General features: G+C 42.0%; 1 protein-coding gene across 3 annotated transcripts in view; it reads left to right on the top strand.

Annotated features, from left to right (window-relative positions):
* Positions 1-17,017, top strand: part of Pde11a (phosphodiesterase 11A) — a 364,881-nt gene that overhangs the window by 121,351 nt on the left and 226,513 nt on the right. For all 3 annotated transcript variants that reach the window (XM_006972471.4, XM_042275494.2, XM_076569730.1), the window contains exons 3-4: positions 7,137-7,226; positions 12,203-12,343. In XM_006972471.4, the coding sequence (XP_006972533.2) occupies positions 7,137-7,226; positions 12,203-12,343 (231 nt within the window). The remainder of the gene's footprint in view (positions 1-7,136; positions 7,227-12,202; positions 12,344-17,017) is intronic.

Here is a 17,017-nt window from a genome sequence, read left to right as displayed (position 1 = left end):
TTTTCCCACTAAGCCAGCCTCTATCATAATCCCTTACTGTATTTATTAAAGACCCTCAATCATCAAGTTTAAAACTAACACCATTATTGTATAAAATCATTGCTTCAGTTAAACAGTACAGCTTAGGAGGAAATTATCTTCATAATAATCCACTGGTAAAAATGCCCACTAGAACGGGATAGTTCCATGAGATAATCACACTACATTAAAGGCAGTGGGGATCGCCCCCCCCCCACCCATTCACACCATGCCAGATACCAGAGAAAAATGGCAGTAGCAAACATGTAAAGGCACAGCAGTAGCAAGAGACATTATGGAGCTGAGGGTCTCTGAGATTCACCCATTGGTGCCTTGCATGCCGATGGGCTGATTCCCTCAGGTCAATTGCCACCTGCTGTTCCTCCGGTATGGCCATGGCAGAATCCCAATGCCTTCTACTAGGCAGTAGCTGCTTGCAGATGTTAATTTTATTATATTTCATAATAAACAATTCTTCTCCTTAATTTACAAAAAGGCATTTCTATCTTCTAGGGCTGTTCACTACATAACATTTTTCTAATTGAATTAACTGGAGGCAATTTTGTAAGGTTTGATTTTTCAAATAATATTTAAATTGAGCTTTATAATAATAGACAATGATGCAACGATGGATCTGAGATGTTTAAAAATGCATTTTGCAAGGAAATACAAATGTACAGGAGGCTTTAAAAATCAATATAATATGTTATTTTGAGCTGTTGATTGTTATGGCCTTGCTTTTTTTGTTTTATTTTGTTTTGTTTTTAGATAGGTTCTCAGACAGCCTGGCCTTCATTCACAGTCTTGTCCCTGCATCCTGAATGCTGACATTACAGAGGTGTTGTGTTAAACATGTCTATCAAAAAATAACAACTTAAGCATGCCAAATTTTAAAATAATCATTAACAATTTGAAAGATACAAAGAGATGTAGAAGGCAGGAGGGGAAAGACCTCAGTGATGCAGATGGTGGAGAGCACAGTGGAATTGGGGGTTTTGTAGGTAATTTGAGAAATGAGCCAAGATGGGGATCATCTAGTTTTGCTGAATCTTAGAGTGTAGAAGATACAGCAAGGGCCAGATCTTAGAAGGCCTTTAACTCCAAATTGAGACTTAAAATTTAGCCCTTAACGTTTATGCAACTGTTACCCTGGTCTCACTGTGGCCTCACTTTGGTTCCATGGTCTTTGTGATCTCTGTTGAAAGAATTCAGAAAGAGGATTACAGGGTAAAATGGGGACACTCACAGGGCGAGAGGGAGCAATGGCCAAGGGGACCATTGTGGAGGAAACGTTTTCAAGGGAGAGAATGGACAATGGTCAAAGAGATCACTGTGCAAACCCACATATTTAAGCAGACTTTGCACACTCTTTTCTAAGGTGTCTAAAATGGGCCACTTCCTGTGGGATGGCTTTCTGTTCAGGTGATTGACAGGCCCATTTAGACAATAGTAAAGAATAATACCTTTGTTCTTTACCAGACCAACTCTAATGTTACTCTTCGGATCTCTCTGGTAGTTTAGAACAGCATGCTTCCGCCCAGGTCTGGAAATATAATGCAGACCCTGGTCTTTGACCAGTAATCAATTCCTGCAGCTTCAGTCAGTTCCAGGTTTTACAAGCTGCTGATTATGAAGGAGGCATTCATCTTTAGTGACTGTCACACTTGCTGATATTGGACTAGCCACCTAGCACCAGTAATGAAGGAAGCTGATCTGGTCAGTGATCAGTTTATAAATACGATTAAAGCCGGTGGAAGGCTGGAAAGGAGTGGCATGGTGGTGTGATTTCCTGAGCATGCTGCATTGTTAGCACAGAGTCTGATGGGAGAAGGCAATCATTAGTCACTTGCTAAATTAGGCTGATCAGGAGCTCCCAAGTACAGTGAGTAAGGATGTTGGTTTTGCCATGTGCTTTTGTTTGGATGCTTCGTTGGGAGCATTAACTTGATAAATTAGAGTCGACAAAAGAAGACATCCTGGGCTCTTTTGACATTCAAAATATCGTGTTAAATGCTTCATAATTGGTTTATATTAGCAGTTTGTTGTCTTTGACCTCTGCTGAATTTGAGTTACACAGATATATGGGGGGGGGGTAGGATGTATTTATATGAACACATTCCATGAAAGTGATGTATGTTAGATATTTCAGGTGGAGGATCTTAGAGTGGCTTTTCCTGTGGTTGTGACAACATCATTCATCTGCCAGGACTAGATTGAGAGGGACTTTCTAAGACATAGTGGTATGGATTGAAGAGGTAATCCTACCAATGTGATTTAAGTGTTTTATGGAATCCACAATCTATACACACACACACACACACACACACACACACACACAAAACAAAAAAACAAAACACAAAAAGCCCACTTTGTGGTAAGCAGAAGAATTACTTGAAATTTCAAGATTTTCATTTGTTTAATCTCAACAGAAACTAGTGAATGAAGAGATTTGCCATTAATTGACAATGGGACCTTGAGCTGTTCTCAAGCTCTCCGGCCCTGGGAGCGCAGACAACATAGCCTTGGTCTCAGTGTCTGACCCACTTCCCACACCACAGGAGCCTCACCCATGGGCTCCGCTTTGACAGTCTCCCTACTTACAAGCAGTTCTAAGTTCCTGCAACACTGTGCCTCCCATTTAGTGGTTCATCAGCGGCCCCTCGTTTCTTTTACAGTTCCTCTTCTACCCACGGAAGTGTGATCTGGCCTTTAAAGCCTCACCTGGGGTCGAGGTCTGGGCCTGCTGGAAAGCTCTTGTAAAGCTGGATCCCTTTTCTTCATAGAGAGTCCATTCTGGCCTACGTCACCAGTCTTACGCCTATCACTGTGATTTATTCCTTGGTTAGGGTTGATCTTAATGCATCAGCTCAGCAGATTACCTGAGGGCTGGTTAGCACTCGAAATCCCTTACTTCTCCACCAGAACCTCCTTGTGCTTCTGCAGCCACTTAAACACCTGATGTCTCGCTACTCTCAGCACCCGTCAATCATGCTGCAGCTAACTAAGCCGTTACAGGAATGATAAGAGAGATGCATGTTTCTTTGAGAGGCAAGACTCTGCAGAAGTGAAGAAGGTAGATTTCCCAGGGTCAAGCTAACTGAATTAAAAAAGAAACTCAGCCCCACCACCTACCATCTAGGTGACCTTGTTGATCCTTGCTTGAAAAGTCTGATTGTACTCCACCTGGAAGGTAACAAGTTAGCCGGCCACAGTCTCATAGGTGCTGGCAAGAGATACGAGACTCCTGGACCGGTGACAGAGAATAGTTTATTACTCCCAGGAAGAGGAACAACAAGAGCACCAGCGTTTGTGCTGGCCTCTCACACTGATAGCTGCACACGGCACATAGTGCTTTACAGGAGGATCCTCAAATGCAGGGCACCCAAAGCTACCTCTATCCGGGGGAAGAAATCATCTTTATTACATTGGATAGCAAATAATTCTGCTTCTTCCTCGGAAGGAGACAGTGTCTCTCCCTTTGAAGGACATTCATTGCAAAAACATCCTTGACAGAGCAGTGCCTTTGTAAAATGTGCTGACGAGAGGGGGGGGGGGAGAGGCATGAAGAATTATCTCCCAATAACCTGCTGTAAGCTCACAAACCTCAGCTCTCATTTTAAAAAGTGCAACTATTGGTACAAAGTAGATCCTTGTGAAGGTCAAAGAGAGGCAATTCTTACAGAAGCCTGTACATCGTGCCTGCCACCCTGAATCAAGCCCGCTTTATTGATGAAAGGGCTTCATCTGTGTCAAGTTCTACTGCAAATGATACTTCCTCAGTAAGGTGCAAGCATATTTATTGAATACCTTGTAACTTCTAGCGAATGTAACATTACAGCTCACTGATATTTCTAATTATTTGAGCCACAAAACATTAGAACTGAAAACGACCATAAACCTCATGTCTTACAGATAAGAAAGTAGATTCAGAATCTTTAAGTGACTTGTTAAATTTCATACAGAAAAGCCACAAAAAGGACAAAAACAATGTGGCTTAAAATTCAGATTCTCTTAGGGGCTGGAGAGATGGCCCAGCAGTTCCGAGCACCAGCTACTCTTCCAGAGGACCCAGGTTAATTTCCCAACACCCATGTGATGACTCACAACCATTTGTATCTACAGTCCAGGGGATCTGACACCCTCTTCTGACTTCCCTGGGCATCAGACATGCACTTGGTATATAGACATATATGCAGGCAAACACTCATACACATACAACAAATTAAATCTAAAAAATTTAAGATTCCAGATGTTTTTAATCACACAGAAAGCCTGGTAGAAAGAGCTCAATATTGACATCACAAAGTAAGTGAAACAAGGCTTTAGAAAATAGCTCATAAATTCATTTGACAACATTCTTCTTCCTACTTGCTGGACTTACAAACCACCTTAGACTTGGTTCAGAAGGCAAACATAATCAAAATAAATGATGGAGAGTTAAATAAGTAATTGTTAAGGTCAGGTTGTGACTTATAAGTTACTCCATATTATGTAACACTGGCTTTTCAGTTTGTCTATACTTGTGTAATAACTCAGTGTCCTGTCCTGAGAGACTCCATTTTATAATCATTTTTTACTCCATCTTGACAATGGAGGATGACCCTGCACCTGGATGGAGATATGAATGAGGCCATCTGCCTGATACCACCCATGAATCAGAGGCCACAAATGACTTATTCTTGGAGTTAAAAGGAAACTACTTTATAAATTTGTTGTGGTGAGTTGAGAGTGTGGGAGTCCATGTTGTATTAAAATTTTATCAGGAAAACCAAGCCCGAGAACTTACAGACATAGCAGGCCAAGGAAGGATATAATCCCTCGCCTAGACCCCTTGAAGAGGTGGACCCCATCACTTCAATGGTGAGAGCAGTCTGTCATCTGAGCACTCAGTGTGTACATCAAGGGACGCAAGGAGAACTCTCAACTATCCCAGGAGCTTCAGCTTAGCTCAGTCACACTGTTGATGAGGCCTCTTCAGACTGCTGTCTGCCCTACCTCTTGTTCATCTACCTAGACTGGCCATCCATCAATCTACCTGGCCTGGTCACCCATCCCTTCACGTCCCTACAGCCCAAATCTAATTCTGACTCTACCTCCAGCAGCTACAGCAGCTTCCGGCTTCGTCCACAGCTCAATTTAGTTCATTATCAATACAAAAATTCTTAGAGCATTATCAGTTCCCAGCTTTGGCTTCTCAGGCTCCTTCAAAACTCCTTAAAATCCCCACCTTTTTAATCCTTTGCAGCCATTCTGTAACACACACACACACACACACACACACACACACACACACACACACACGCAATCTGTAATATATGGTCTGAAAGTTCATATTAGTAATTAAGATGGGAATAAAAGAACTTGCTATAGCTCTATTCAGGTTTATCAAAGGAAGTTGGACTATGGCAGGTGCAGTCATCGGAACCACTTACCTTGTGAATTTGTTATCTAGTAAATTCTGGCATTGTGAAAGACACAGACGTGTTGACCTTTGCTTCTGACCCAGATTACTCACAACAGTGACTCATAGATCCTCCTCTCTATTATCCATTGCAGAAAAAAAAAAGAAAGAAAGAAAGAAAGAAAGAAAGAAAGAAAGAAAGAAAGAAAGAAAGAAAGAACAAACCAAAGAAAGCTCGCCTGCCCCAAACAGGAAACTACAAGGAAACGTGCTCAGTGTATAGTTGATGTTGAAAGTGGTCCCATTCAGGCCAAAAGCAGGGAAGTGCTGCGGGGATGGATACCCAGAAGCTTTATGTGAACCAGTCGGCTTACAGGCAAACTTATTAAAACATGAAGAAGAAGAGCAAAAAATGGTAGAGAGGAGAAACAGAAATAACGTTTGTGTCAGGAGGCAACTCGGAGGCTCACCAATGGAATCTCTCCTGAGAGATCTGCAAAATAAACGTGCGGGGGGTTTGTGCCTCTTGGTTTAAGACCATAGCTTTAACTCTTCTATAGAGCTCTGAAATTCCTCCAGGGACTCTAGGCCTGAGGTGTGTGGCTAGGTAGTCGAAGCAAGATAATAAACGATAAAGAACAGGAATTGTGCTTTATCTTTTATTTTCCCCCAAGTCACCTTTCACTTCAGGCAACTCCATTCTGGGTATCCCAGAGGTGCTACACATGTGCTCCTGTGTGAGTAGTCTACACAGTGAGAGATGCACTGCCCCTACTGGCCACTGCTAGAACTGCTCCGTGTGCCTTTGCACCTCTTCACAAGGCACTGTAATGGGGGAGGGGGGGAGGGGACAGAAAAAGATCGATACAAACCATGTCGTTTCCACTCTACTTTAGAGAAATCCCAGAAAAAAAAAGTCACTTATTCCTCTTATGCTATGAAAAGTTCAGGGTCTTGCTGGAACATCCTATCTGCCTGGAATCAAAAGCTCCAGAGATGGGCGTCGTCCTCATACTTTGACCTCCTGTTGAGAAAGGAGGCCTACTTTCTCTAGGCCAGGCATTTCTGGGTATTCCAGCTGGGTATTTCTTCCCATAGGAGGTGTTTTCTCTCATGGACTCTGAGCCTTTCTTCAAACAGGTTGCTGCAGAGCCCTCCCAGTTTGCATTCTTGCCTAATCATATCTACCCAGTAGTGGATCCAAGCAGAGATATTTTACACAGGAGTACTAGGCCTGGAGCCCCGAAGTTCCTACTAGGCCCATCCTACTAGGCATGCTTAAATTTGGTAGCTGGCAGGCTCTGCTGAGATCCCTTTTATAGACATATACGTACACAGGGATTCATTTATGTCTTGTCCATCTCTAAGTATGAATGTAAATACACGCTTTAAATTCCAGGGGCATTCCAGTTCTCTTCCTGTTTCTCAAAGTTGGAATACAAGATGTATCAGACATAGTTCCTGTATTATAACTCCTGGGATCTTTTGCTTCACTCACTTTATGTTTTCATAGATGTGAATTTCCCAGTTAAAGACTGATTTACACAAGTATCTTAGCACTAACTCTGAAAAATATGCCCCCTGAGGCTGAGATGGTCGTGTTCACAGCTCAAAGCCCAGTTCACTTGATTGAAAGGGAAGTACTGCCTAGGCGGGGAATGTGGGCTTTGGTTTAGGGGTGGATGCGCTAATGTTCTTAATGTTTTCTGTGCCCCAGGTTATGCAGATGTATCTTCCGTTCTGTGGGATCGCCATCTCTAATGCTCAGCTCTTTGCTGCCTCGAGGAAAGAATATGAAAGGAGCAGGGTGAGTAGAGAGAGCGGCGGAGACCATGCTTCAAGCTCCCCGCCTTCCCGCCGCCGGCTGGGAGTCACCCCCTCTTCTAAAAGCAGCAGGTGATCGCTGTATAGCCCAGCAATCGTTTCCGTTTGTACAATCCTGCAACGCCAGGGCCGAAGATCCCTTAATACAATGGGGAAGTTATAGATAAAAGTGAATACAAATTCTCTGTGGCTGTTTCTGGAACACAGAACTGGCTTCTTTTCAAAAGGGAATTAGTCTCACATCTGTACTATGTGGTGGGTGGCACACAGAGCATTGGTGCTTGCAGCTTCTTCGGAGCAGCGGCATTTACTGACGGTTTTACACTTTACTTCCTTCACGGAGCATGATGTGCTGCTGCAAACCCGACTTCTCTCCTCCTTGCAGATCTCGTTTGAAAGGTTTTCTAGAAGAGCAACACAAGGCGTGTAGAACAATCACACAGGCACCGTTTTATAAGATTATTAAGCACAGAAGAGGCGGTGGTCTTCTACACCGTCAGGAATCATAGAATCAGGTAGCAGAATGCACCCAGAAGATCAGAAAGCATTAAATTATCAACTAGAGATTGAAGTATATTAAATTCACTCTACATTTAAATACATGAAGATCACTGTTAGAGCTTAGAAATACACTCTATGAGAAACTGTTGGAAAAAAAAAGAATTAAATCCCTCAGCCATTAAATTGATTAGTTTATTTACTAACAATTATGGTAATGACTATTTTGTAGCAAACAGATGAATGAACAGTGCTGACTACACAAACCTCTTCCTTGGGCACAGCACACCTTTCTTCTAACTGGGCCCCCTTTTCATCTTCAGAACCCCATCTTGCTCATGTCTTGCTTTGCTGCTCCAGCAATATGCTTCCATGACTTCCAGAAAACCACCTGTTTGTTTCACATCAAATCACACTTCTACCCACATCCTTCTCTGTCTTCAATACCTCTCCTCCCTTCCTATTGCCAACTGCCTTATGTATCCTTCAGGACCCAGCTCAGCTTCTTTTCTCCGCTTACTGTTTTTCATTGTCATAGTGTGGGTACCCATCCCATTATTATAATATTTGATGATAACCCCCTTCTACAACCACACTATGAATCTCTTAAGGGAAACTTCTTGCTGTAATGAGATAGTTGTTTCATGCTTGTGTATGGAACAGTTCACTTATTCATTCAACAAATGTGTATTGTGTGGTTTTCATGAGACATTGTCTGTCCTTCATAACTTACTATTCTAATGGGAGCAATAGCTTGTAACCGGAAGTTTCTCAGTCCCACCAGGCCCCTTGGTCCCACAGCCATTTATAAAACAACCATTCAGAGGTTTATATTAATTACAACCTGTGTGGCCTGATGGCTCAGGCTTCTTGCTAGCGAGCTCTTACAACTTAACTCAACCCATTTCTATACATCTATATGTTGTCACGTGGCCGTGGCATTACCAGTCTGCTGGCATCTTGTTGCTCCTTTGGCGGCAGCTGGCGTCTCCCCCAACTCTATCTTTCTTTGTCTTATCTTCAGTTTGAATGTACCGCCTAACCTTATCCTGCCCTGCCATAGGCCAATGCAGCTTTACTTATCAACCAGTCAGAGCAACACATATTCACAGCGTATAGAAAGACATCCCACAGCAACAGATAATAGAAAGACTAAAGACAAAAACCACACAGTGCCAGACAGAAAAATAAAGTGGAAGAGAGGGATGGACACTGTTGTGGATAGGGAAGATGGAACAGACATTGCTATCTGAAGGTGAAGAATCTGTAAAGAGACAACAGAAGAGGAATAAAATAAGAGACCATGTGAAGATGTGTGCAGAGCATCCAGACCATAGACACAGCAGGTGCAAAGGTCCAGTGTTCCTGAATAGGGAGAAGAGAGAGAGGAAAGGAGAGGATGCACAAGAAGCAAATGAAGACAAGGAGGTGAACAGGGGCCAGCGGTAGAAAGGCCCATGGGCACTTCGGGAACTGTTGGTCTTAAATGTGGTGGAAAACCACTAGGAGATTTTGAGCTGATTCCAATTTCATTTAAAAAAGAAAACAACCTGGCCCCTTGAAACAGTGAAGGGCTGAGGAGAGTGAACAATGAGAAGGAATTTGAAGGCAGGGAGAGGTGTTAGAAGACGACAGTGAAGTCAAGAGGAAAGGTAGCTGGCAGTAAAGTAGTAAGAAGAGAGAAAGTCCCTGCAAATCAGTGGTAACGTATGCAAGGCTTGCTGATGTGGGGGACAGAGAAGGAGACTTTGGGCTTAAACACAAGTTTGTAGACAGCAAAAACTTGAATTAAGGACTTAAATTTGAGGGAGTATAATATTAACGATGGGGACTATGCAAAGCCAGGAGACTTGTTGAGGGGTCGAGAGAGGAAGAATGTGTGGATAAGAGAGAGGAAGATCCATGGATCAGCTCAGGAGTAGAACAGGAAAGAGAAGTACCCAGCCATTTCCTACACAGATGTGACAATTAAGAAACAGGGCACATTTGACCTTGTGAACTGTTTCTACAGCCTGTCGGACTGTTTGATCAACCGAGATTTCTCCTCTTTTCCTCCTCTTCTGGAGCTAGCCTTTTCGCTATTTGTAAAACGTGTACCATTCGTTCTCAAAGCAGCAATTTTTAATTAGGAAGAATAAAATTATTGTAATATGATTTGTCAGTGCAAGACTCCAGGGGCATGAGTTCCTCCTTTGAGAGAAATGTTCTTGTGGAGAGGTCCCAGAGGCTCTCCATGCAATCATAACAAATTGGAAAGTTAAATAATTGTTCAGTTAATATGATCCATTTGAAGAAATAATCTGAGTGATTAAGGTAATGATGTTTTCCCCTTAATAACAGGGAATTTGCTTGTAATTACCCAGACAATTGTCTCTCTTTGAAGAAATTATTTCTCCTATTTTTTGAGATTACAATTAGATCATTTCCCCCTTATTTCCTCCCTCCAAACTCTCTCATATTTCCCCCCACCTTGCTCTCTTTCAAATGCATGGCCTCGACGCTCCCTGGTGATCTAGTGGTTAGGGTTCAGCGCTCTCAAATACCTGGCCTCTATTTTTCATTAATTGTTGTTACATCCATACATGTTTACACACACACACACACACACACACACACACACACACACACACTCCTAAATATATAAACACAACCTGCTCAGTCTGTGTAACATTATTCGTATGTCTGTTTTCAGGGTTATTTGGAATTGGGTAACCAATTGTGTGCTCTTCCCTGGGTAAGAACTGTGCCCCATTTAATGACTTTGGACATGAAATCACAGCACAGTGGCCTCTCGCAGTAGTTTGCTGTCCTAATGCCCAAGAGTCTGACTTGAGTTAACATAGCATTTGCATTTTAGTGTTTCTCTTTGCTTTGGAATCCTGGAGCAATATGATGCCTATCCACCGGCAGCGTCTTCTTCAGGAGAACACTCCCAGGAACTCCGGGCCTTTCAGTAGCTCCACCAGCTAGGTTCACGGATCCCTTAACTCATTTGAATGCTTTTTTTTTTTTTTTTTTATCCTCAAGAGACTCAGAGAAGAAATTTTGTTTCCAATTATTTCAGGACAAATCAAATTCATTCCTGAAGTTCAAAAACAGTCATGCCCCTGGGCTGTTGATCAACGCCATGATGAATAAATTCACACCTGTGGGTTCCTGGAGCCCTTTTGTGGAAGGTCAGACAGGCAAGCAAACATCTTGTTTAATGTTATGAGAAAAGCACAGGCCAATTCAGTGGCCGTGTGATTCCCCGAAGGCTCTGAAAGAAGCTGAATTTCTATCCCCTGTAAATAGCCTTTATTCTGCAAATTCTGGGGGGAAAAGATCATTAAAAAAACCAAACAAATATTAATTCAAAGCATAAATTGCAAGTTCCCTTGGCCAGAGAAAGTAATAGATTACTGCAACTTAATTTTGAAACGAGTACACAGTGTTCAACTTGTAATTTAATTTTTTTTCTTTAATTTATGTACCTTTCAATCTGTCATTTTAACAGCAATTTTAATGAGGGTTTCTTTCCTAGATGTACAGCGTTCTACTGAACTGTTGGGAGTGAGGCAGTCTCCTCTTGCATGGAGAGAGTAGTGTGAGAACACACACACACACACACACACACACACACACACACATACACACACACACCACACACACACACATATACACATACACACACACCACACATACACACACACCACACATGCACACACACACCACACATGCACACACACACCACACATACACACACACACATACACATACACATTCACACACACACCACACACACCACACACACACATACACATACACACACATATACACATACACATACACCACACATACACACACACACACACACATACACATACACACACATATACACATACACATACACCACACATACACACACACACACACACACACACACACACACACACACACACACGCGCGCGCTTGTATATATATTTGAATGCTTGGAGCCTTAGTTAACATTTATCTGTATTATTCTTTCAGAATTCTGGGAGAGATGTGTGTTAGTGAAAATAGGTATCAAGTTGAGCCGTGAATCGATTTTTTTTTTCTTAATAGTGAAGAAAGGCTACTTTGCAGTTTTCCGAAATAAATACTCTCTGGAAAGATCCAAATACTTGTTATTTATAAAATGTCGATTTTGTATTCAGTCATATTGAAAAAAAACCACCGCAGTAGGTAAAACACCTACATGTAGTGGCTACATGATTCCTTTTACACTGACCCCCTCCATTCTCCAGTTATATTTTTCAATTTAAGAGAGTATGTTATAAAGTGAATTGCAGAGCTATGATAGAACAACCATAAATGTTTTTAAAATTAGCCATACAAAATATTTGTTCTTAGAGAAAATACTCCATGGAATTTTGCGGGAAGGCAAAGCCGATACGTTTCAGTCTTATAATTCCTAAATATGTGCTTCTCTGTCTCCAGGCATTGCTGGAGGTGGTCAATGACCTCTTCGAAGAACAGACTGACCTGGAGAAGATTGTCAAGAAAATAATGCATCGGGCCCAAACTCTGTTGAAATGTGAACGCTGTTCGGTTTTACTTCTAGAAGACATTGAATCGCCGGTAAGTTACCCTCGGCTTTCCATGTGGAGTCAAAGACTGGGTGGAAGGAAATCAAGTTCATCTGCAATTAAACTTGCGAGCAGAGCGGCTATGTTCATGCCTTCAGCCCAAGAGGGAATGTTTTCACAAATGAGAGGCTCTTTCCTTAAGATATGTTTCCCTTTTTATCTTGTCCTCACCCTGGAAACTAAACCTTTTAAGTGGAGGGGGATCTTAGAGCCCGGTTAGCTCCATGTATCTAATGGAAGATGGAGCTCAGGTGTGCAATGATTCCCCAGCATCACACAACTAAAGCAGAAGAGAAGGTCAAGCGCATCCCCACACACCCCATCTTATTTACCCAGCACAGGGCAGGCTCCTCCCGTGTGCACGGACTGCAGTTAGGGCAATATCACTCAGCCTCAGAGGACGTCAGGGAGCAAGCAAAGGACCAGAGCGAAGTCCCCTCAGCTCCTGGGCAGACCGTTGTGAGCCGGCTGCGCTAGGCTGTAGGTTGTCTTCCAGGATTTCTAGATTCCCTCACTGCTGCTCTGGGCTGATACCAGAGCAGCCCACGCAGAGAGGAAAGTGCCTCCCCTCCCCTCGGATCTCTTTGTGCTCCAAGATGTAGAAATATGGAGGCTCTGGCCTGGCACATTTTGATGGTTTGTGGCCAGCTTTTGGGTTTGGTGCAGCCCTTGGGGCTGTTTGGGAGAAATCAATCGCAAAACAAAGCAATTATACTGAAAATAATGGTTATCATCCATCTAAGTAAGCTCTTCAAAGTTAAATGTCTAAACCCTCAGGAGCAACTTAATATCTTTGCTGAGAACTCACTTCAAAGACCAAGAATTGTCTAGCATTTAAGAGCTGTTTTAGTATTTCGGAGAGTGGTATTTTACTACACCGAACTTAGAAAAGGTATTGTCTTTGCTTTAAGGTTGTATTCCTCAAAGAATGAGAGTCTGAGGTTAAAACAGTAATGAGTATTGTAAACTTTGGGTAGACTGTTTAGAATGTGTAGGTCCATGTATGTGAAACCTGACAACATGACTTTTAGTTCTGATTTTTTTTTTTTTTTTTTTTTTTTGCATGCTCTACCACGGCCACTTTCTTTCTGGGTATAGTGGTACATGGTTTTTGTTTTTGTTTTTTTTTTTTTTCAAGATTTATTTATTATGTATACAGTGTTCTGTCTGCATGTGTCCCTGCAGGCCAGTAGAGGGCACCAGATCTCATTACAGGTGGTTGTGAGCCACCATGTGGGTGCTGGGAATTGAACTCAGGACCTCTGGAAGAGTGGTCGGTGCTCTTAACCACTGAGCCATCTCTCCAGCCCCAAAAGTTTTTTTTTTAAACTAGTTTAAACCAGTTTTAATTTTATAAGAGACAGAATAATTCATCTCCTAAAACATATTGAATAAAGGCAGGTTGACGGAAGCTCCATTCAGGAAGGGACCGATACATTGTTAAAAACAGGTCTAAAATGCATTTGAGAAGACAGAGTAGGATTTTGAGGTTTTAACCAAAGTTTGTTAGAGACAAGTCAAGGCCACAAACTGTGGGCTGAGGTTGTCTTTCACACTGGAGAGAAATCACTTACATCTCTTCGAGAGAAAAAACCACTTCACTAAAGCCGTACACTTTTGTTGGTAGTAACCAGTGAGTCGAACTGAGTCCATTTCCTGAATGAGGGGCTGGCAGCTTTTTCTATAAAACCTTACATTTTCCAAGTGTCTCTGGAACAGTTGTTATACAGCCACTACGCATGAAAGCAGTCACAGACAATAAATTAGAATGTGCATGGCAGTGTGCCAATAAAACTTGATTTATAAAAATAAGTGGTAATTCAGACTTGGCTTGAACATGGTATATTTCTGTCTTAGATAATCCCCCCACACACACACAATTAATAAAAAATGTCATAAAATAGAGAATATAGGATGTCTGAAAAGATGCCATATAAAGAATGTGAAAGCCAAAGACTAGACACAGCGCACATCTCAGAAACATTGATACAGCTTTTTCATGGAATGGGATTAAAGATAACATAATCTCTCTGGAAAAATAAATGTTCAAAAAGGAGCTACAGAGAAGTAAGAAATATATGAGAAGGGAGTGACAGTGGGAGGGGGAGGAAGAGGAGGAAAGGGGAAGGAGCAGGGAGGGGGAAGAAGAAGGGAAGGAGGAGGAGGGGGGAGGAAGGGAAGAAGGAGAAGACAGGCCACTTCCTTGGTAGAGCTTGGAAGAAGAAAATGTGAAATTATACGTAAATGGATATTACATTTTTAGAAAGCAAGAAAGAAAATAAAAGACAGCTCTAAATGCTTTAAGGAGCATGAAGAACAAAATTGAAAATGAAATGGAAGAAAGTAAATTATAAAAAAGAGAGGGATAAGAATGGACTCATAGTGAAAGTTCAAAATAAGGATAATTTGGTGTCTCTGAGAAGAACACGACAAATGGAACAGGAAAAGGCTTTCAGAATTTTAAGTCTGGGACATTTTATTGAAATAAAGTCAAAGTTGGATTTACAGATTGAAAGAGCACATTATTCAGAGTCAGTACTTACTGCTCAGCACTGAAATACATTTGATGCTAATGGAATTTAAAGATAGGAAAAAATCAAATCCGTGGGCATCTAGGCAAAAACTCATGACACTATGGAAAAAATGTCATTCTGATATTAGACTTCTTATGGTCACATTCCCTGAGTACTCAAAGGCAATGGGATAATATCTAACCAATCTTTGGGGGAGAACATGGCCCTACAATTTAAAATCTAGGAAAATTCATATTTAATTATTAAATCACAAGTGGTAGATGCTTTGAAATATGCAAGGAAGAGTGTAGGAAGTACAGTTCCAAGGAGCTGGAAAATGTGGGCAGCTGAAATCTAGCCATGCAATGGATAAAAGATGCCAGGAAAAGTTAAGTCCAGCATTCAGTGCTGAGTGTCTTTGAATGTGCAACTAAGTTAAACATTAAGGCCTGTACTTATGGGAACAAATGTAAGCCTCATATTACCAACTGTAACAGTGGGGCTGGTTTCCACCCTTGGGACACATGGCAACAGGCAGTGGGCTGGGTATGCAGATGCACACTGGACCAGGGAAATATGTCCCTTTTGTGCTTTGAGCGTGAAATGTCTCACATGCTTGACCACTCAGTCCTCTGCTAGTGACACTGTTTGGGAAGGCTGAGGAACCTTCGGAAGTACAGCCTTCCTGGAGGAAGTTGGTCCCTGGAAGTAGGTCTTTCTATCGGCCCCACTTCCTGTTCGCCCTTTGCTTCCTAACTGTGAATGCAATGTGACCTGCTGGCTTCACTCTCTCGGGCCACCATGCCTTCTTTGCCTGCTGCTGGGTCTTCCCCAGCATGACAGGCAATGTCCCCTCAAACTTAAAGCCCAAATAAACTATTTTTCTCTTTCATTGTGCTTCTTGTCAGGTGTTTTCTTAGTACAGTCCTTTTTCTACTAAGTGGAATTAAGCCTAGCATTTTTGTCTGGAGAGAAATGTTACTGGGTCATCTCGCAAGTATGTTCCCTGCAAATCAGTTTGAGAAGCGATCTGGGTAAAGCAAGGTCAGTGGCTCGAAGTCTTGATATACACAAGACTGCACACCCAGGCCTGAAAGCAGACAGCTTCTCAATGGGTACCGTTGCTTTTGTGTGTTAACTTGTAATTTTAATGTGTCGTGTAAACCAGTATCCCTTTTTTATTTGTGCTTTAAGGTTTTATTATAAAAAAATCTTGCTGGGCGGTGGTGGCACATGCCTTTAATCCCAGCACTCGGAAGGCAGAGCCAGGCGGATCTTTGTGAGTTCGAGGACAGCCTGGTCTACAGAGCGAGATCCAGCACAGAGAAACCCTGTCTCAAAAAACAAACAAAATCTTTGCTTTCAGTTACAGCGGTCACACACACACACACACACACACACACACACACACACACACACACACCATTATTTATGGCCTTTTATATCTATCTGGTATTGATTGATTTCGAGGTTTAATCTTGCTATGTAGCCCAGGTTAGCCTCACATTTATGATCCTCCTGTCTTAACTTCCCCATAGAATTGATTTTTTGGTAGTAAGTGTAAAGTTAGATCTCTCTCTCTCTCTGTCTGTCTCTCTCTCTGTCTGTCTCTCTCCTCTCTCTCTCTCTCTCTCTCTCTCTCTCTCTCTCTCTCTCTCTCTCTGTGTGTGTGTGTGTGTGTGTGTGTGTGTGTGTGTGTGTGTGTGTGTGTGTGTGTGTACACAAAACCTTCTCTTGGAACTATTTTCCTCTACTTTATTGATACATCTGTATTATAATAAGTACCTTAAAATGCCTGGCTGTTTCTAAGCTTGCTGCATTGTTCTATGGGGCTGTTTGTCTGTCTCTACAACAAAAGCACACAGTCTTGATTTCTACAATTTTACAATAGTTTGGTATTGTGTAGGGTAAGTCTTCTATGTTATTCACTTTTAAAATGGTCACCTCACTGTATCCTAGGAGAGGAAGAGGAAACTCCTCTTTACACACTTACCCTTTGTCACAGAGGAAAGTCTCTCCTAAAAGTGGTTCTAGAGTCTGCGATCATGGTCTTTGGGTATTCAGGCGTAAACTGATAAGTTTGCTGAGTACCAAAAATAGAAATGATGAATGTCTTTCTCGATTGTCTCATGCCAGAAGTGATATCTCACTGT

This window comes from Peromyscus maniculatus, chromosome 4, assembly GCF_049852395.1.
Source record: "Peromyscus maniculatus bairdii isolate BWxNUB_F1_BW_parent chromosome 4, HU_Pman_BW_mat_3.1, whole genome shotgun sequence".
Lineage (NCBI taxonomy): Eukaryota > Metazoa > Chordata > Mammalia > Rodentia > Cricetidae > Peromyscus > Peromyscus maniculatus.
Note: the sequence above shows the minus strand (reverse complement) of the source record. Positions and strands in the feature narration are given on the sequence as shown.